At 32.7% G+C, this 19,770-nt stretch overlaps 2 protein-coding genes across 5 annotated transcripts; one reads left to right on the top strand and one right to left on the bottom strand.

Moving 5' to 3' along the window:
* Positions 1 to 848: 848 nt before the first annotated feature.
* Uba2 (Ubiquitin-like activating enzyme 2) lies at positions 849 to 10,802 on the top strand. Its single transcript, XM_074117609.1, has 11 exons — positions 849 to 1,090; positions 1,234 to 1,388; positions 1,470 to 1,757; positions 5,116 to 5,426; positions 5,512 to 5,630; positions 6,309 to 6,438; positions 6,568 to 6,785; positions 6,872 to 7,036; positions 7,108 to 7,190; positions 9,449 to 9,534; positions 10,027 to 10,802. The coding sequence occupies exons 1-11, from the start codon at positions 956 to 958 to the stop codon at positions 10,221 to 10,223; spliced, it is 1,887 nt and encodes a 628-aa protein (XP_073973710.1). The 5' UTR covers positions 849 to 955; the 3' UTR covers positions 10,224 to 10,802.
* Positions 10,803 to 10,833: 31 nt separating this feature from the next.
* LOC141448982 (uncharacterized) lies at positions 10,834 to 18,898 on the bottom strand. 4 transcript variants are annotated; one of them, XM_074117933.1, is made up of 4 exons: positions 17,390 to 18,898; positions 15,677 to 15,823; positions 12,378 to 12,534; positions 10,834 to 12,291 (listed from the first exon to the last, which is right to left on the bottom strand). In XM_074117933.1, the coding sequence occupies exons 1-4, from the start codon at positions 17,454 to 17,456 to the stop codon at positions 11,775 to 11,777; spliced, it is 888 nt and encodes a 295-aa protein (XP_073974034.1). In that variant the 5' UTR covers positions 17,457 to 18,898; the 3' UTR covers positions 10,834 to 11,774. The 4 variants fall into 4 exon arrangements, with proteins under 4 accessions (XP_073974034.1, XP_073974050.1, XP_073974061.1 ...); XM_074117949.1 differs by having other exon boundaries at positions 15,677 to 15,781; positions 17,390 to 18,897; XM_074117960.1 differs by lacking the exon at positions 17,390 to 18,898 and adding an exon at positions 15,903 to 16,457.
* Between the last annotated feature and the right edge of the window lie 872 nt (positions 18,899 to 19,770).

Genomic DNA, 19,770 nt, shown 5'->3' with positions numbered 1-19,770 from the left:
AAAAAATATGTACGTATTGGTTCAAAAATTGTTTATTAAAGTTTTTCTAAGACAGACATTCTTGACTTCAAAGAAAGTAGAATATGCTAAGAAAGAATTCGACGTAACTTATTGAAGGTAACCGGCTGAAGAAAAATATGATGCCTATGTTGATTGTCACAATGTTGACTCTAATTTCTGTGTTAAATTTGACAGTTTAGGTATGTTTAGATTACAGAAAGTAACAAGAAACGTACAATTCTGCGCTGGTGTTACAACCTAGTAATGTGGGGTCTGGCCTATCAATCTTTTTCAGAGTTTCGGTCAGTCGCCATTCTTTTTAGCAGATATCCAGTCTCATTTTATTTTACGTAGTACGTACGATATCGGAAATATTACTTCCAAGAAATGGGATTCTTTATATGCCATTATATCACGGAATTAACATTGTGAAGGAGTAAAAAACAAAAAAAAACAATGCTTAAAAAAAATTAACCTAGTTTAGATTTATTCAACTGCGTAAAATTTAAGTTTTTTTTTTGAACCTTGAGCAATTTCGTATAAATTGATTAAGGAAGCTTTTCTTAATAAATAAGCTTATACTTTAGAAATTATTGAAGATGTACGAAAATTTCCAATAAACTTGAAAACCAAGAATACAGTTTTATTTTATCCCAGCTAACTGACACATCTGATATCAGAAAAACCGAAAACTTTACCCGAAATCCAAACCAAGAACTAAAGAGTGCAAAACATTTTCAAATGACCCTGCCTCTGCTCTCCCACATTTGTTTATTGTTTGAATTTAGAATTATTGTTTGGCTGCTTGGCCCAAAGAGTGCGCTCACATAATTTGAAGCTTTTTTTTTTTATTTAACCTCTATTAGTGTTTTCGTTGTGTCTTTTTGGTTGTGCGTTCGTAGCTGTGCTTGAGTACTGAACTTACTAGCAAGCATCTATTGTTTGGAGGTTAAAGATGTTTCCTTCAGCCTTTTCTAAAGAGTTGTGGGAAAAAATTCACTCTTCAAAGCTTCTTGTCATCGGCGCAGGAGGAATAGGTTGTGAATTGATAAAAAATCTAATTCTTACAGGATTTCAGGATATTGAAATCGTAAGTAACTTCAATGTTAACTGAGGTTGCCGGTATCTTTCCCGTAACAGTTTATTATTATTAAATTCACAATTTGTGTAGTTATGTACCAAGTGTCATGGAAATTTGTTCTAATATTTACGTGAGTCATTCTGATATTCCAGATAGATCTAGATACTATTGATGTTAGTAACCTTAATCGGCAGTTTTTGTTTCACAAAGAACATGTTGGCAAACCAAAGGCAATTGTTGCTCGGGATTCAGTATTAAAATTTAACCCAAAAGCAAAAATTATAGCACGCCACGGTAGTATTATAAGGTACAATTTGGAATAATTGTATTACCTTCTTATAATAATGTCTTAATTAGTTTCACTAATTTGTCTTTTTTTATTTTTTAGTCCTGAGTATGGAGTTAATTATTTCAAGCAGTTCACTGTTGTTCTTAATGCGTTGGACAATCAGGTTGCCAGAAGTTATGTCAATCGAATTTGTTTAGCTGCTGGTACACCTTTGATAGATTCTGGTACTGCTGGTTATGAGGGTCAAGTTGAAGTCATTTCCAAAGGATTAACATTGTGTTATGAATGCTTACCAAAACCACCTCAAAAAACATATCCAAGCTGCACAATCAGAAACCATCCGTCTGAACACATTCACTGTACAGTCTGGGCGAAACACCTATTCAAGTAAGTTATTGTTTATACTTTGCGTTCAATATATATACAAATTTTAAAAATAGTAAAAAGATATAATAGAAAAACTATTGCACAAGTGTGAGTGTGTATGCGTGTATCCTTAACTTACATTTTGATATACTGGGTCATTATATTTTAGAGGAAGTGGCACCATAAGAGTATGAGAGTCGTGAATAAGGAAATCTTTCTATGGCAACTGATGATAACATATTACTTAACGAATGACTGGTAGTGTAAAAACGGGCCACAGCTTGTGTTTAGCGAACTCTCGAGTAAATTACAACAGGTTTCCATAACTTTTGTTAACTGAATTTGTTTAGCTGCTAGGGCACCTCTTGAATTCTTGCAAATGAGGGTCAAGTTGGAGAAATTTCCAAACAGCGTTACTGACATTAATTTTTCTTTTTTTATTAGAGCTTTTCCATCAGTCTTCTAAGTGCAATCACATATACCATAGCACTTTTCACAACTGGATGTTGAGCTGTGAGGCCTAGGAAGAGAATGAGAGAGAGAGAGAGAGAGAGATCTCTGTAAGGTCCGTAATGCCTGGGCTTTAATTATTGCTTTGCCTCACCAGTCCGCGTCCGTCAGTCAATCTTTTCTCTTTTGTATGAACTGTATACTTATGTATACTTCAGAGTAATAATGGGGTGCAAAAAACATTCTTGGGAAAAAAATAGTGATTGTAATAAAATAAATACTGAAATATTCCGGCATTATTTCTTGACATGCGATTGAAATTATAATTATTTTCTTCACCGTAAACTGGAAAAATGGATAATTGAACCATTTCGTGCAATTAAAAAAAAAAAAGACTGATGAGAACGATGAAAAGAAGAGTCTTAAATCTTAAATTACATTTAAAAGATAAATCTGTTTATGTAGTGCTGAAGTTTGTGCACAAAAATTAATCAACTAGCATTGTCTGCTCTTACTAGAATTTTCTCAAGTTATCTGTGCGATTCTGGATTTAATTCCCTTGCCTTCTCTCTTACGGCTTTAAACACGTAGGATGTTGGCAATCTTTAATTAAACTCCCATTCCTGAGGCTTTACTATCTTCCGTCTTTACTGTCCTACTCTCTTTAGTCCTAAATCCTCAACTTCAGCACCGAACCATAAAGCGCGAAGTGTCTTGGGGTCTTCGCACCATAGGATCCTTAAGCGCCTATCAAATACCACGATCTCTCTCTCATGGAAAAATGTCTCAGCTTCTGTAGTTTAGTTAACCCTTGCCCCGAGATGTTCTTAGAAATTTCTTTAAATGTGGGTTTTTCTAAATCGGAACCCTCATGTTTCCTCAACAACACAATTATATAATTGGACCAAAGATAGTCTCAAAACTCACCTCTTCCAACAATTCAGACAAAGCTTATTTGTAACATGCCTCTGCTCCGTACGAGGTAGGAAAATTAATTTGTTACATTAAAAAATGTTTTTATTTTAGGATTGTTTTACAGGTAGCAAAGCAATTAACCTCAACCGATATTGTTCCGCATATAATGGACGACATCGCTCTTGCTTCTTATAATCAACCCCAAAAATTTAAATTATTTCTAGATACGAAACAGTGCTTTAGAACCATAAGACTCCTAAATTGCCTTCTTATTCTGTTTATCTAGCATTTTTATTTGCCATAGAGGTAACCCAGGATCTGAACGGTAGATAATCTATCAAATTTTTGGAGATTTAATTACTTGCTGTGAATCCAAATAACTGATAAAACACAGTCCGCTGGTTTAAATTGAAATTTAATAAAATTTAAAGTCAGTCCCTTGGGTGTTATTTTTTGAGATTAAATGACGCTGATTGAAATGAATTAATTTGACTTAAGTTAACTGTTTAGGGCTGTAAGTTCGCTAAAGTGATGAGACTCTAGTGCCTTGTTGGACAATAAATATTTATTTTTGGTCACAAAAACACTAATTAAATGCAACAAATTACGTGTCAATAACAAATGTGTATAAATTCTAATTCTTAATATCTTTGATTTTACCTTTCATAGGGCATGATTATTATTTCACTGGCCGGTTTTGGACTTTCATCCGTCATCAGAGTTTGGTTAGAAGACGAAATCTTATCACTATACTGACTATTCTACCTCTGATGACGGATGACAGTCATAGCGGTGAGGGGAAACATTTAATTTGCATGCGACGCTGGATAAATTAAAAGATAATATCAAGCACTGCAGATCAAATATTTTCCACTAATCCTAAATATCTATTTAGCGAATATATAGGTTTCGTGACCGTAAATTGTTAAACTTAGGATTGAAGATTGGCGAGGAATCGGTCAAATAAAACAACTCGTCTTTTTGCCAACATTTCGACAAATATATTGTCTTCTTCAGGGCCTGGATATTACAAATGCAAAAAAAAAAAGACGAGTTGTTTTATTTGACCGATTCCTCGCCAATCTTCAATCCTAAGTTTATCTATTTAGCCTCAATTAATTAGTCAGTGTTTGTTCATGAAATGTAGGCAAGTGTGAAGTTAACATTGCGTTCATATGTTCAGTGTGTTTGGTGATGAGGTAGATATTGCTAACGAATCTATCATTTTTTAGCGATAAAACAACCAACACTTCAACATAATAAGTACGGCAAGTATAATCCTCTCTACTCATCCTGCAGTCTATTTACAAATTATTAGGCCAAGATCAAATGATACACTGAAAATGTGGTTAGGTACTCAGATCAGAAAATATCTAACCTCTAGGCAAGACAATATATTTGATTTTATCCGTCGTAGTAGGCATATTTCTTATATTCCTGAACGGTTTCGGACTTTCAACCACCTTCAGAAGTACTTCAATCGTTTAGATTGAGGATTCGACTTCTTATGTTTTTGTCTTACACTTGCTGATGGATAAAAGACTAAAACTTATCATACAAGAAATATGCATGCTACGACGGTTAAAATCAAAGATTATTTAAGGAACTTAACACTAATAATTGCATCTAGGACCTGTGTAATCGTGTGAGTGAAGAAAGGGTCAGTGTAAGTGTTGTTATTTGTTATTAGTATGTGATATTCTTAGGAATGGCTGACTCACTTTCTCTTATTGGGTATGTCTAGCTGATTGCCGGCCGATAAGTGTGTACCAAAAATATGTTAATCTGTACTTATTATTTCTAGAAACTTTTTATATATAATATATTTATGGTATATATATTTATATATTCGTATTTGTATTTTACATTTATTTTTAAATTGTAATTGTCAAAACATAAATTTTTTAAATTTAATTTTGAAGGGAATATTGCTAAATTTCAATGCAAAATAAAAGTAAATAATTCCAAGAAAACTTTTCCTAGGGTTAACTGGATTTGCTTTTTTTTTCTTTAGTCAATTATTTGGAGAAGATAATGAAGAAGAAGATATATCTCCTGATTTAACTGACCCCGAACTTCAGGAAAGTCATCAGGATGGAGAAGTAAATAATATATCGAAAGAAGATAAACAAAGAAACAATGGAAGAGGTGAAAATGGTAATCAAACACAAAACTGTTTACGGGTTACCGATTTACGGTTTAATCCTCAGGGTCTTTTTGATAAAGTCTTTAATGATGATATCCAATACCTGTTATCGATGAAGCATCTTTGGAAAAATAGGAGACCACCGCTACCATTAAATTGGAACAATCTTCCTGATGCCAGTTAGTTAAATAATTACATGAATATGCAATTACTAAAAATTTTAGTATTGTTTTTTAAATCTGCTTATTTTTTTATTATTTCTAGTTGAAGGTCCTAGTAAATCAGAAAATCATGCTGCCATTAAGGATCAGGTGCAGTGGACGATTTCAGAATGCAGAGATGTACTTTCGCAAAGCATTTCATTCCTGAAGAAAAGAATAGAGGTTACTTCTTTCGATTACTTGGATAGACTGCTTTTGTTGGAGAACTAGAAGTTTTTACTTTCACTTCTTGCTGTAATAAAATAAATATATTTAATACTAAATGTTTAAATATATTTAATTTTATAATAAAATAAAAAAGGATTGTATAGGAGATTAAAAAAATCGAAGTCTCGATAAAGCAGCTAGGAAATTTGTTATGTAGGTAAATCTAATCACCCGGGAGTCCCTTGTCCAGGAAAACAAAATCTCTTGAAAGTTGCGTTTTTGCAAAGTGTTTAAGTTTGCCATGTCTTATTTGAATTTCGCTGATTCGAAATATCAAAAAATAATATCACAGATCTCAGAAATAAAAAAAATAATATTGCATAAAATATATATACATTTTTTAATTTTTTTAAAATTTAAAAATCAAAACTTTCAACCATTATGTAAAATCCATACCTATTTTTTTTTAATTTTTCCTACTGGTATCAATGATAGCAAAAAATAATATCACACATCTTCTTCTTCGGATTTTTATTTTTTGGAATTTTTTTAATTATAAATTAAACTAATGAATAAAAATAGATTTTATCAAATAAGTAAAATATATAAAATAAATTTTTTTTTTTTTTAATTCAGATTTTATTGTATGATGATAATTCAAGATACCATGATCATGTGCTAAAATATTTCCAGGCTCTCGGAGAAGGGGCCCTTTTGTCTTGGGACAAAGATGATGATCCTGCAATGAACTTTGTAGCAGCAGCAGCAAATTTGAGAGCACATATATTTGGTATACCACTTCGGACAAAGTTTGAAATCAAAGGTTAATTGATTCATTTATACAATTTCATAATTTTAAATTCTATAAGGCGGACATAAATACCAATTCGAATGCTAGAAATTTCTTGAAATAGTAATAGAATAAAACTAACTTCAATTGATTTTATTTCAGCAATGGCTGGCAATATAGTTCCTGCTATAGCGACGAGTAATGCCGTGATTGCTGGCCTTGTCACCTTACAGGCATTGAAAATATTGAGAGGTGAAATTAAAAAATGCACTCCAGTATATTTAAGAAGATTTCTAAATCCCAGAGGAGTAATAATTATGCCCGAGAAATTTCTGTCCCCCCCAAATCCAAAATGTGATGTGTGTTCAAACAAGCCACAGGTAATACATCCATTTAGTTGAATGCATTAAAATTAATTTAATTGGATAAATTGAAATTTAATCGAATAAAATATTTATCTGTACAGATTACCCTAGTAACAAATATCGAAACATTTACTTGTGAAGACTTAGAGAAATGTGTACTAAAAAAATCACTACATATGGATGCACCAGATGTTGTGCATAATGACCGTATAATTTTGTCTAGTGAAGAAGGAGAAACCACTCACAATGACAATAAGACTTTGGCTGTTAGTATCTATATTAATGGATGCATAAACAAGATTTGTTTCTCACCTCCTAATGTGCTAATTTTTTTTAGGATCTCAGTATCTCTAATGGATCTTTTCTGATTGTGGACGACTATATGCAGAACTTTCAATTCAGAATGTTCATCGAGCATTCGTGAGTTTTTATTTGAAATGATGATTTTATAAATCTCGAATATGTGGTTAGGTCCGCAGTATGGATAATATCGTTGAGTTAGGTAACCTTCCTGTGATACAAAAATCATGCGTGCCACGACGGATAAATCGGCGAAATTTGAAAATGGTAGAGATTAGCTCAGTGGTTAGAGCCTTGTAGTGCTTTTTACCTTTAAAAAAAAAAAAAAAAAAAAATCCTGGCTCTACTACTTCAGGTAGCCCTATATATATTCTTTCGACGAGCAATTAACAGTCAATGAGAGGATACTGTCTGGTGGCCGGCTGTGTAACAAATAATTATTCATATACTGAATAAAAATTTATAATTTTAGTAGAAAGTGCACAACCCGCAGTAGGAACTGTCTCAACCACAACGCGGTCAGTGCGAAGTATAGTGTTGTGTTATCCAATTGCTACATCCCATAATTTTTGTTGATTCAAAATGCATGCTGCGCCGCGACATGCCACGCGCGGTTATGTGCCTAAGCTATTATTATTTGGTTAACTTAGTAAAAGGCCATTGAGGGTAGCTTGTCATCCCACAATAATTAATTTTCAAAGCGATTGGCCATTATCTGAGTTTGCAACTCACGAATATTAAAGAGAACTCGTTTAGAATATTCATCTTCCAGGCAAGAGATTTTATTCAGACTGTTTTGAACATAGTGTTCACTAATTTTGGTAATACATATCTTATAGTTCAGTAAGTGGTACATTAGAGCAGTTAGAAGTCTCTTGTTAAATTTTCAAGAATATTAGAGAAGGCACATATTGGAACGAATAAGTTAAGATATACCGTATGGTGCCAGTTTATGCGAATAACAAAAACAAATGCAATGGAAAAGATTGAAACTCGCCACTGCATTATTCGTAGCTGTTTACATACCGTCGAACTAGTTCTTGTGTTAATTACTTTTTTATGTAGAGTTTATAATAGGATTGCTTATCACTTACTTATATTGTGCTAGTGAGAGGAAATATTGTAATCCTCACGAGATATCGTGCAGATGTTCGATTTGAGGTTTCACCGGCAAATTTTGAGTACGAAAAGTGTTTTTTTACAAGTAGGTGTGTATGTACCAAAACATTTAACTCAAAAGAAAAATCGCAAAACGTTTAAAGTTGAGTTTCCATCAGAAGTTGTCACAATTAAGCTTTAAACAAAATCGGTCTACCGAAAGTATACTTTACCTATGCGTTTTTTCAGCTTTTGATTTTTCGAAAAACAGCCCCATCTAATTTTTTAAAACATGGTGTCGTCATTGTTTACTTTACATTGTCACATTTTTACTGGAAAGAGTAAGAGCACTATTATAATTAACGGATTAGTTTTACGATATTATAATCTACATTTACATGTAGGTTTTCTATGATGTAACAGAAAATATTCTATAAATTTATTTATATTATGATCAAATAGTGTATTTTATTTTTTATTTATATAACTCCTTTTTGTATACTACTTGTCTATTGCCCAGAGTAAAAAGAGTAAAAAATTTCATGCTGCCCGGCGTAATCGACGCAGAACACAACCACAGGAACCTAGGAAGAAAGAAATCAGTCAGCGCTGATACTCTCGGGAATTTCAAAGGTTGAAATTGTCTAGGATAAGAGATCACGAGGAATTTTGTTAACTGATATAATTGTGACTTTTTTTTTTTTGTAAAAGTTAATTTAATTAACAATATTTATGAATGGTAATTAATATTTCGATTGGCACTTGTTCTCGTTAAAGCTTTGATTCAGTATATGCGTGGGTCCAATTTAAGTCAAGGCGCCCATGTCAGTAATGTAATAGTAACATGCGTCGAACATGCTACTAGCCTAATATGGCATCATTTTTCATGTTATTTGTTAATTTAAGGCGCAACAAGATCTGAGGCCCGCGATTCTTTTCATTTCGAACAGTATTCTCTCGTTAAAGATAACCGTGCCCATCACCGGACGGTGGGCTGTAAGTAAGAAGCTCCTAGTAAGAGAAAATCTAAGGGCCAGCAGCTGGAATCGAACCCCTGCAATCTCCGCGTTGTAATACAGTATGCTAACCACTTAGCTAATCTCTTCCCTATTTTCTAGTTGTAGTTCAGTTTGTTATGAACAAAGGTTTTGCCGAACTATAAAAAAAAAACTTTTTGTGATTTCGCATCATCAGTGTTGAGAGCTATTATTAACTATTTAATGTTCTTTCTGTAATTTTATTCTTCTAAAATAAAGTTTAAATTCGTAAAATGATTCTAGAAACACGCTAGATAAAGGCCAATTTACGTTTAATGGAGATGTGGAAAAAATACGGGAACGCCAATCAACTTATGAGCCCAAAAATGGTACGTTTAAAGAAATTATTTTTAAATTGATGCACTACTAAGAAAAGTTTCATAATAGGTACTTCCATGTATCAATTAAAAGAAGATGAAAAAACACTGAAGAATTTTTTGAAACCGAATGAACATGTTTTTAAATAATGCTATGCAAATTTTTTAAACAATACTTTAAAAAATATCCATTTCAATTTTTTAAAAGTCAAATAAATTAAAAAAATAAAAGGAAAGTGCTTCAGTATCTAATAAGACTCCTGCCGCCCATAATGAAAGTTGAAATGCCCTCTAGTGGACGGTTGGGACCAGGTTGACCACCACTAAATTTTGTTTTCGTGGGCTCGTTCAGCCCATTTTACTGTGAGTATTGTGTATGGTTATTGATTTTGAACTTGGATACCTGAAGCACTTTCTAAGGAGAAGGGCTCGTGCACAACCAACCCTTAAATGAGTAAACTATCTATTATGGTTTTTCATTATTAAAATATTTTTACATTACAGATGAATTGTCAGCACCAACATCTTCAGATCAGAGACAAGAAAATACTGATTCAGGTTCAGATTGTGAAATGCTTGAAGATACTGTCAATTTCGTTGATTGCTACAATTCAAAAAAGAGGAAATTGGAATCTACTCCTTTTCCCTCCAAAAAGAAAAAAATTCAAGGCTCTGATTCTGATCCAATTACCATAAATTGAAACTATTTTTAATAGTTAATATTAATTTTTTAAAAAAACCTTTACAAAAGTATCCACAAATAATTTTTGTACGACTGCACTCAGCAGTTACATAAAAGATTTTGTATCAGGAGCATTGTTTTTTATGTATTTTTTTAAAAACTTAAACAAAGGAAAGCCGTGATACATAGTCGTTTAATCCTACTTTAAATGTAATAAATGAAAATAATAGCTGAAATTACTCTTTAAATTGTTAATAAATTATTTTCATGAATAAAATAAAATTATGTTTTTAAATCCATAAAAAAGGATGTTAGCAAATTCTGGAATGTACAAAGTTTAAAGCCAAAATTAGGTTAATTGAAATTAGGGTTTTTTTAATGCTTATTATTTAAAGGTATTTTCGTATATTTATTGAAGTTATTGACATAAACTAGTGTATCATAGCCAAACAACAATGTTCTTATTTTTCTGCATTATTACAGAAAGGGCCCAAAAATACCCCCCCAAAAAAGTAAAAGTTGTTAAAATCCACTCAGAAAGAATCATATTCTCAGTAGGTTTAGCCGAAGAAAAAAAAAGAAACTTCAGCGGTTATAGTGATGGTAGCAACATATCCAGAATTTTGAAGAAAAACCGCTCTATTTTTATTAAGTTGGAGAGGCGAAACTATACGAAATTAAGTAGATATGGTGAAAAATCATTATTATCAAGTATAACTCTTTTTTAATTAAATTAGCTGTAATTTTTCTTTTTTGTTTCTTTTTAAAATCACGAGCTGATTTTCTGCCATACTAACTTACCAAACGAAGTATTTTTAATTTTTTAAACTTCGCCAAAATTTATTTCCGGGTATATATGTATGTATTTGTAAATTGTTTAAAATAGTAATTAAAATCACAGAGGTTACGAGTAATATGATTAAATTTTGATAGTAATTGATATTTAAGTTAGTTGTGAAATAAATTGTAAAATTAATATCCTAACTTTCAGATTCTTTTTAATAATCTTTGCAAAGTGTCGAGAAATGAGGAAATGCTTTATCCAAAATAACCGTAGAGGGATACATGATATATGTATTCTTTATTATCCTGTTGAGGGCCCAAAGTAGCTGATTAATCTCAAGTTTTTAAATAATAGATTGGTAGTGACTAATTGTTATAATAGGGTTTTTTCGGGCTATTCCTGCTTTGTGGAATAATAAAGCTATCAGTGAAAAAACATCAAGAAAATTGGACACATCTTAACTTTTCAAATAGATGTTTTTTTTTTACAAGTGCTTTATTATTTTTTATAAGAAAACCAATAAAATTGAATCAATTAAATGATTTTTTTCGTTTTATAATGGAACCAACTTAACAACCGACGAACATTAAAACGTGTTAGATATTAGAAGAATTTAATTTTTTCTAGTGATTTAGACAGTTCTAATCAAATAATTTATTGAATTTTAATTAACAAAATGTTCTAATCAGACATATAAACACAGCTTTTTAAGTGCAAATGATATCCAAATCATTTTAAATAATATTTAAAAACCATATGTTCCATTAAATTATTCAATTTTACTCATTAATTTTTTTTATGCATTACATCTGTTGAATTGGAGATGTGAATTTCAACATATGTGGTTGAACCGTGTGTTGTTGGATGTTCAGTCGATGAATTTAATGTTTCTTGTGATGAATTAGCAGATATGCCACTAATCGCCATAGCAGTAACATTTGCAAGTGAACTGATGGCAGCATTGGTGGGACCTGTCTGATTATAAGTCAAGTCTACGAAATTAGTTGGCTTTCCAGGATATGGTGCCTCTGGTCTGAGATAGTTTGATATTGGATAGAAAGAAGGGGTAGGAAAGGCTCTAAAAGGTGACCAACCAGATTGGAGACTAGGGCTTGGAATAAAACGACTTGATCCATAGTAATCTCTTGCGCCATTGATTGGTGGAATCATACCAAATATCTCAGAGTTGAATGGTGAACTTTTTGATAACGGCCGCACCTCCAGCACGAAAGCTCCATCATTTAAGGATGATGTTACAATGCCCATATTACTATCAGTAATAACAGCAGCTTCTGAACAGACACTTGAATTTCGAGAAAAATATCATTTAATTCAGTCTAACACATGATTACTTATAGTTAAGCTAGGGTTATTTATTTTTATACTCACATTTTGTCAAGCTCCACACGATTGTTTTTCAAATAGTACATTCTTAAAGTTGAGTTAGAACACTTGTCCCTTGATAATTGGCTCTTTTGCGATAGGCTACGCAATTTCATATTTAAGCTCAAATGAGCTGGACCCTCAAAAAGAAAGGTGCAGTCTCCTAAATGTAATAGTCTCAATTAATCTTTCGAACACTAACAATCGTACTAGCAGTTTATTACTAAAGCAATTTCAACTTTAAGAAAGGCTAAGGAGTTTTTTAGTTATTATTATTTTTTTTTTAAGCTAATGGAGTGTAAAAAAAGTCACTCTTGAGTGAATGATAACTGAAATCTCATTTATTTAATTGAACTACATCTTATAATTTAGCCTTTCCAAGTTTACAGATAATTATTTCATATTTATCACTTCTCAACCTAAAAATAATTGTTTTCGATGGTACATTCTTCAATTTATTCTACGTGAAGCCCACATTATCAAACTTGGTCTTTAGATGTGATATTTAGTATGTAGACCTCGATATTTTAAGTAATTTGATGGTTCATAAATAAAAGGCAGAGAAATGTACTTGTTTCCAACCACTATTGTACAGAACTCTTCATTTCTTTTTAATAGTAATTTTACCTTCATTTTGTAGTTAGTAGCCAACTTTTTTGAAGCATAGCTCCTGAAATAGCATAAACTCTGAAATGCCCTGGTCTGGATTTTCTCTGAATTTAGGTAATAGAAGAAAACTTACTAGCCAAATTACAGAATAATAAAATCGTCGACTAGGGTGAGAAACATCTAATTTCATGCTAAAAATCCATTTCACTTTCAAAAAATATATTTCCATGCAGTAAAAAATGAATATGTAGAGGTAATAGAAAATAGGTAAGTTCAATAGATTTAAATTTTCATTTTTAACACAGATCAAAACGAAAGATGATTACTTCAGATAAGAGGCGGGTGTTGGTCTAGTGGTTAAGAGCGTGGCTTAAGTGGGCGAGCACCGGTTCGAATACCGCGTATGACTACTTTTTATTTGTTAAAAAAAAAATTGTACTAAAGTATGAGCTTCCGACCCCCTCCACGACACCTAATTGGTAGATGTTAAGCTCCGCCTGAAAAAATAGGCGATTACTTAACTTACTACGAATAATTGGTCCGCTCGCGTAGGGCAAGCCTCTCATGCCTCCTTCCACTCCATACTTTTTTAACACCCCTCCTTCCACGAGAGCATGAAACCCTTGCGCTGAAGCTGAGGATGGTAGGGTTTCAGTTGAGCTGCATGAGGTAGTCCCATAGTTGCCTGCATCTGATAAAAGGCCAAAGGTATTGGTAGATCTAAAATCCACTGTTCGAAATGGACTATTAAATTTTGATGCTAGCTTACTAGCTAATAAGTTGAACTAGCTTTTATGAGAACCAAATCGCCTACTTCTTTCCTTTTTCAAGTCATCCAGTCTCAAAGGCCTTCCTATATTTTTCAACTCCTTAAGTTTAAATCCTCCATCAATTCCCGTAACACTAGATCTCGCTCATCTGATCTCTATATTCCCTCTCACCGTACCTCATCCTTTGACAAATCCGTCCTAATTCGCGCTACCTCTCTCTGGAACTCCTTGCCATCATCTGTCCGCCGTGCTCCTACCTTATCTATCTTTAAATACTCTATTCAGTTATCTCCTTTCTATTCAGCTTCCTCCGAAATTCTAATTGTTTTAATTTATTTCCTTAATTTCTGCTGTTATTTTTATTTTCACTTTTTGTAAATACTTATTTATTTATTTATTTTCTGTTTAATCACAGGCCAAACTGTTAAGGCCTCTATTTGTTCCTGTATTTATTCTTAGGGGACAATTGTCCCAGAATAATAAATTTCTTTTCTATTTCTACTTTCTATAATATATATATATCTTATGCGAAGACATAATAGTAACATTAACAAGCTGTTACTTTTATATCTTATGACTCCGTTACCTCTCTTTTTAAAACTAAACTTTTTAGTTTTTTAAGATGATCTTCCCAGACAAAAGTTTTAATATTTTTTAACTTCTCTACAGGATTAGTATTTTTGTAAAAGGTGTTAGGAGACAGGATATCGCGCCCTAAGTTGAGATAAGCGGGTATTAACTCAGTGGGAACTGTTCAAGGCAAACATTAGTTTAACATGAGCACAATTGAATTGTCCTTGGGCCAATACGGTGTCCGACTGAGGTGACTTCCAAGCTTTACCTTTAATTTTCCAACATCTTGTTCTCAACAGTGTTTCATTACATATGTAATATTCGGGGCGTTCCCTCATAGTTACACTAAAGTGACTAAGTGTCAGAACGATTTGCAACGCTGCAACTTTTTGTGAAGATGTCGTCGAACATAAATAAATAATCAAAGACAACGATGATTTAGACAGGATGATTTAGGATCTATTATATCCCTTGAGGCAGAGAATGCCCCAAGATTTTTTATACTTTCGAGGACCCATTTTCCCTTCATATAACCTGTGTTGAGGCTTGATTTGGGTATTTCAATGACTGCTAGGCACTCCTTCTCTGTTACACCATAGTTAACTTCTGCTTTTATTTAAGACTCGGCTAGTGTAGAAACTTACCTTTTCTTGATAATTTAGTAATAATGACTGACGAAACCGGTAGAACTGGTATCAGTTTGTAACACAAATAGCCTAGTGAGGTCCGGTCTCTAGTATGGAAAGATATCTGGTCCTGTTGCTAATGAGTTGCTGGATTGAGTTCATAGGAGGAGATAGTGGGTCCAACGGCGACCTCTTCAGGCTGAACCCTCTTTCGTTTTCTCTTTTGCAATTGGGATAATTTTTCTGGGTCATGTTCTAAGAGCTACTGTGGTATTACAGAAATTGGCCCTATTTTGGAAAATGGAAAAGGATCAATTAACTTTTAAAATACAATAGTCTAAGACAAGCAAAAATTAGAAAAACATTCCCTTGTTAAATTCGTTGGAATCGGCCTACTATTCACATAAAAGTGATATATTACACCCATATTTATAAGGAAAAAGTTGTTTCAATTGTACGCGTAACCAGAAGATATCCAAGAAAGGATCAATTAAAAAAAGGGAAATATGGGAAACTTTTAAGTGAGAAGATTCATAACTTTAAGGAAAAACCACAAACGACCACGTAAAAACTCAATTTTAAACGTATTTCCAACATAAACTATATTGGAAATCCTGACATGATCCTAGTACTTCTTACTGAGGAAGAGAAAGTAAAATCATTTGAACCTTATTTTGGCGTTCATACATTTAATAATTTTGTTGAACAAGAAGTCAAAATTACTTACTTTCGCTGGGGGTGATATAAATGAATGCAATAGAAGCTGACTCTGGAATTTGGTTTATTGAATTGCAGCTGAGAGGCTGAAGATGTGCGAAACCATGAGCAAGGTCTTGCATAAAGAACATTAACATTATTACACCTGTTAACATCACTAACCACAAGACATTATAAATTGAACACTGTAGTAAGATGATTTATTAAATAAGAAAAAAATATATATACATACATACATGCACACAAAGGTTAAATATAAAAAATAAAACGTCACAAAAACTTTTAATCGGCATCGACTTTACCGTATGCTTTAGTTGAAAATAAATATATGATTACTAATTGTAGTAATAATAAGGCGCCACGGTAGCCGAGTGGGTTAAGAGGCGAGACCTGCAAAGCTAATTGCATTGTGGTACTGGGTTCGATTTCCGATCTTTAGGCCTTGGATTTTATTTAATGGTTAATAAAAGAAATTTAGAATAAAGTATGTTTGCTAGTCGCCTCCGTCCACGACACCTAATTGGTAGTTGGACGTTAAGCCCCGCCTGAAAAAATAGGCGATTCCTTTACTTTTTTTAGTAATAATAAAAAAATTTCGGAGGCAAGATAAAAACGATTAATCTCTGAAGTGTTAATCGTGTGTAAATGAGTTTTTCGCAATAGCGATGAAAATATTAAAATATCATTTTCAAAAGGAAAAAACAAATAATAATAATATCTAAAAGGATTAGCAATGTGGTTATTATATTGGATTCCCACGCGAGATCCCGAGTTCGAATCCAGCTGCTGGTCCTCAGATTTTCTTTCCTTAAAAGAGCTTCTTACACTTCACTGTACGGTGGATAAAAAAGCTCCAGGCGCTAATCACCGTAGATGTTGACCCACCTTAATTTATATATATAAGTACATTAGATTATTGATTTTGTTTATGAATTAGTAAGCGTAGTTATTAATTTCTAATTTGCTCTGTAACAGTGTGGGGAAATCTAGGAGAACCTTCACTTTTTATGTATACGGACTTGGAGCTCAAAGTTATGCATAAAAACAGACTGGGTACCTAGAATAATTCGGTAGAAATTCGGTAAGGGTAGAAAAAACTACCCTTCAATGCTCACACATTCATCTGATATAAGAATGGACCGCGAGACGCGACATTTATCTGAAATTTTGTACTTGAATTGAATAGAGAATCGTACATTATTAGCCTTTCGTTTTCTAATTTCAGCGTGAATACAGGAGAAGACTCCTCTTGAAAATGAGGATGTAATGACAATTAAAGAGTTAAAATTAACCTCAACTACTTTTATTAGTTAATTGTAAGTATTGTCCTAGATCCGCAAAACCATCTTTCATTATACTAGTTGGCCGACATTTCTAGAAATAACAATCTTGGTTTTTTCCAGAGAACCCTCAAGGCTCCATTATGCACATACCACAATATAGCTCTATTCCCTTATATTCTTCCGAAGACAGACCATGAGGATGCTTAGCAATATATACCATACTTGCCAATAATAGTTTTCACAAAAGCAGACACCACATAATTACGTCTTCTAATTCGTAATGTACTTTTTCATTTACGTTTACTCATTTTTCAAAGTTCTTTATTTTTCAAAGCAACGTATGAATAAGATAGTCAATTTAAAACAACGTATATTTATTAGTTCGAACGATAATTTCACAAATAGAAATGTAAATATTTAAAAAAAAATAGACAACTTACTGGTGTGTATCCACTTGATTACTGCAACATTTGACCAGGTTGCAAGCACTTTTCTTTTATTTTTCATCCTTCAATGCGGGTACTTTCTAATGTTATCTTATAATTACCAGTTTCAAAATTTAAACAGGAAATTAACAAAATATTGGAGTTAAATACATTTAAGACTTTTTGTGTTTATTCTTTTTTGTATTAGATACCATGATAATTAAATTTGGGTGTACATTGTGTTTAAAAATTTGAAAAAAAAATGCACTTTTTGAGGAGAAATAACTTTGTTTAAAATTATATTTTTACTTAAATATATAAGGTGTGTACCAAAGATATAAGGAGATCAACTTTTTCTCGGAATTTAAAGCAACTACGGGGGAAAAATTTGGTTTTTCGTTAGAAATCCAAATTCAACAACAGGCATCAACTTCTTTTTACTTGTTTTACTTGAAATTATTGTATGTGGACAAAATATCTCAAAAATGAAAAACCGCTACATTATGATTTGACTCCTTTACGGAATGCAATTGTAACTTAGCGATCAGGATCTCTCAATCAAAAGTATCATTTTAGAGAGCGGATTTTTTGTACTCGTGAGGGTCTGGAACTTTTAACTTTATCCAGGAAAATTCAATTAAGAAACTTCTGGGAATGGTAGGCTTTTCACAAAGAGCTTTTTTAATTCAATATATGGTTCTATGACTTACTTAGAAGGAGAAACATCCTAGATACAGTTTTGAACCCAGTACCCATTTATAGGCCTCGATAGCCTCTCACCTAAGGAGTGAGATTCACTCTTTTAAGATCACCGAGGCTAGTGCTGGCAGCAATGTGCCGAGCTGGCCGATTTTTTTTTTTTAACTCTTCCTTTCTTACTGTTAATTCTCCTAGTCACAATCTCCGCAATCTAAGGCTTTAACGAATTGCTTAAAACTAAAGTCCTGATCTCAGCAATCTAGAAAATCTGGACAACTCTTGCATCTCTAAATATGATGTGTTTCTTAATGCAAATAGATTCTACACGAAATCAGAGCCTTCCGAGGTTGTTTTTTCGTAGCTGCTTGGCTATCTTCACTGCATACTCCGCTTTTCCGAATTTTTGACCGTGGTATGGCGATGATGTCACATGTTCGAAATCTTAGCCTTTAGCAAAGGTCTGATTCTCTGAACTCATAAACTGTTGGGTATTACCACTGACAACCAGCTTTGTTATAGTGTGGCGTGCAAACATTTTCTTTTTCAAAAACCTAATACTCGCTGGCTTTGGAATTATTTGTCTCTCTTCTTCAACACTCATACCATTTTTTTCCCCCAGGGCACATTTGGTTTTAAACCGCTGCCATCATGTTTACTTATTTTATTATAAATAGAACATAAACAAGTCTCAAATATATGTTTTTTAATAATAAATGAAAAAGTAAACAAACATTATTTTATACATAAAAAATAATAATCACTTAGCAACTATAATTAACCTAGTCAACATTTAGATCTGGCTCCTTTCAGGGAATCTGGACTCTAACTAGCATCAAATTTCTAAAATCGTAAGCACCACTTAACAGAATGGATTTTCCGCATTTTTGAGATTCTTTGGAAATCGCCCTTACGATTTTGTTTCAACTACCAACACATTCTACTTGTAGTCTAGAACTTTTACTTCAAACTTTTTGAGCAAAAATCAATTAAGGGCACTTTAGGCAGGGGGGATTGATAGACCATTTGAGTATAAGGTACGGTTTTCTATCCAACTAATTATAAAAGAGGGTTGAATTTGTTGCTAATATTCCGAGTTTGATGAAAATTATACAACCGGCGGAACCACTTTACTGAAAGGATTATTTACTTCTTTTAGAGATTTTCTTTATACTAGTGTTAATCTACAACTTTTATTTGAGAATTTTTTTCTAGAACAATTCGATTAAAGAGACTCTTGGGATAGAGGGGGATATTCTCGCTAAAGTACCATTTCACTATAACGTACTATTCTGCGTGTTTTATATTATGAAGAGGGTTAAAAATCTACATTCACATGTATAATTCCGAGTTCGTAGAAAATTTTAAATGTAATGTAAGTAGCACATTACTGAATGGATTTTTCACTTCTCTTAGATTTTTTCGAAAATCTAAATTTTCTCTTAACATCGTATTGAGATCAAAAAGTTTGCATGTAAATACTTAATCTAGAAAAATTGTTTAGGCTATTTTGAAGTATGTTAAAATGTTATTTAAAGTCAACATCTTGAGAATAGTAAAAAGAGGATGCAACGGGTGTCCGCATGTATGTACACACGATTTTTTTCTGTAAGGTGTTATATGTTAATGATGGGCTACTTGAGTGAACTCGGTCCACTGGAATGAATCCAATGGTGGAACGTATTGATTCAAAACCCATT

Source organism: Rhodnius prolixus, unplaced genomic scaffold (genome assembly GCF_049639745.1).
Source record: "Rhodnius prolixus isolate KJV_2025 unplaced genomic scaffold, Rpr scaffold_1, whole genome shotgun sequence".
NCBI classification, from domain to species: Eukaryota; Metazoa; Arthropoda; class Insecta; order Hemiptera; family Reduviidae; genus Rhodnius; species Rhodnius prolixus.
The sequence above is the reverse complement of the archived record's forward strand: the minus strand, read 5'-3'. Positions and strand labels throughout refer to the sequence as shown.

What these genes read in the sequence shown, in the direction of transcription:
- Uba2 (XM_074117609.1), top strand. Translation starts at nt 956, where the DNA reads ATGTTTCCTTCAGCCTTTTCTAAAGAGTTGTGGGAAAAAATTCACTCT. An exon ending in GATTTCAGGATATTGAAATC is followed by an intron (nt 1,091 to 1,233) that starts GTAAGTAACTTC and finishes CTGATATTCCAG; the next exon opens with ATAGATCTAGATACTATTGA. An exon ending in GAACAATCTTCCTGATGCCA is followed by an intron (nt 5,427 to 5,511) that starts GTTAGTTAAATA and finishes TATTATTTCTAG; the next exon opens with TTGAAGGTCCTAGTAAATCA.
- LOC141448982 (XM_074117933.1), bottom strand. Translation starts at nt 17,456, where the DNA reads ATGAAAAATAAAAGAAAAGTGCTTGCAACCTGGTCAAATGTTGCAGTA. An exon ending in AATCAAGTGGATACACACCA is followed by an intron (nt 15,824 to 17,389) that starts GTAAGTTGTCTA and finishes TCTTGTGGTTAG; the next exon opens with TGATGTTAACAGGTGTAATA. An exon ending in TTATATCACCCCCAGCGAAA is followed by an intron (nt 12,535 to 15,676) that starts GTAAGTAATTTT and finishes TATTACATTTAG; the next exon opens with GAGACTGCACCTTTCTTTTT.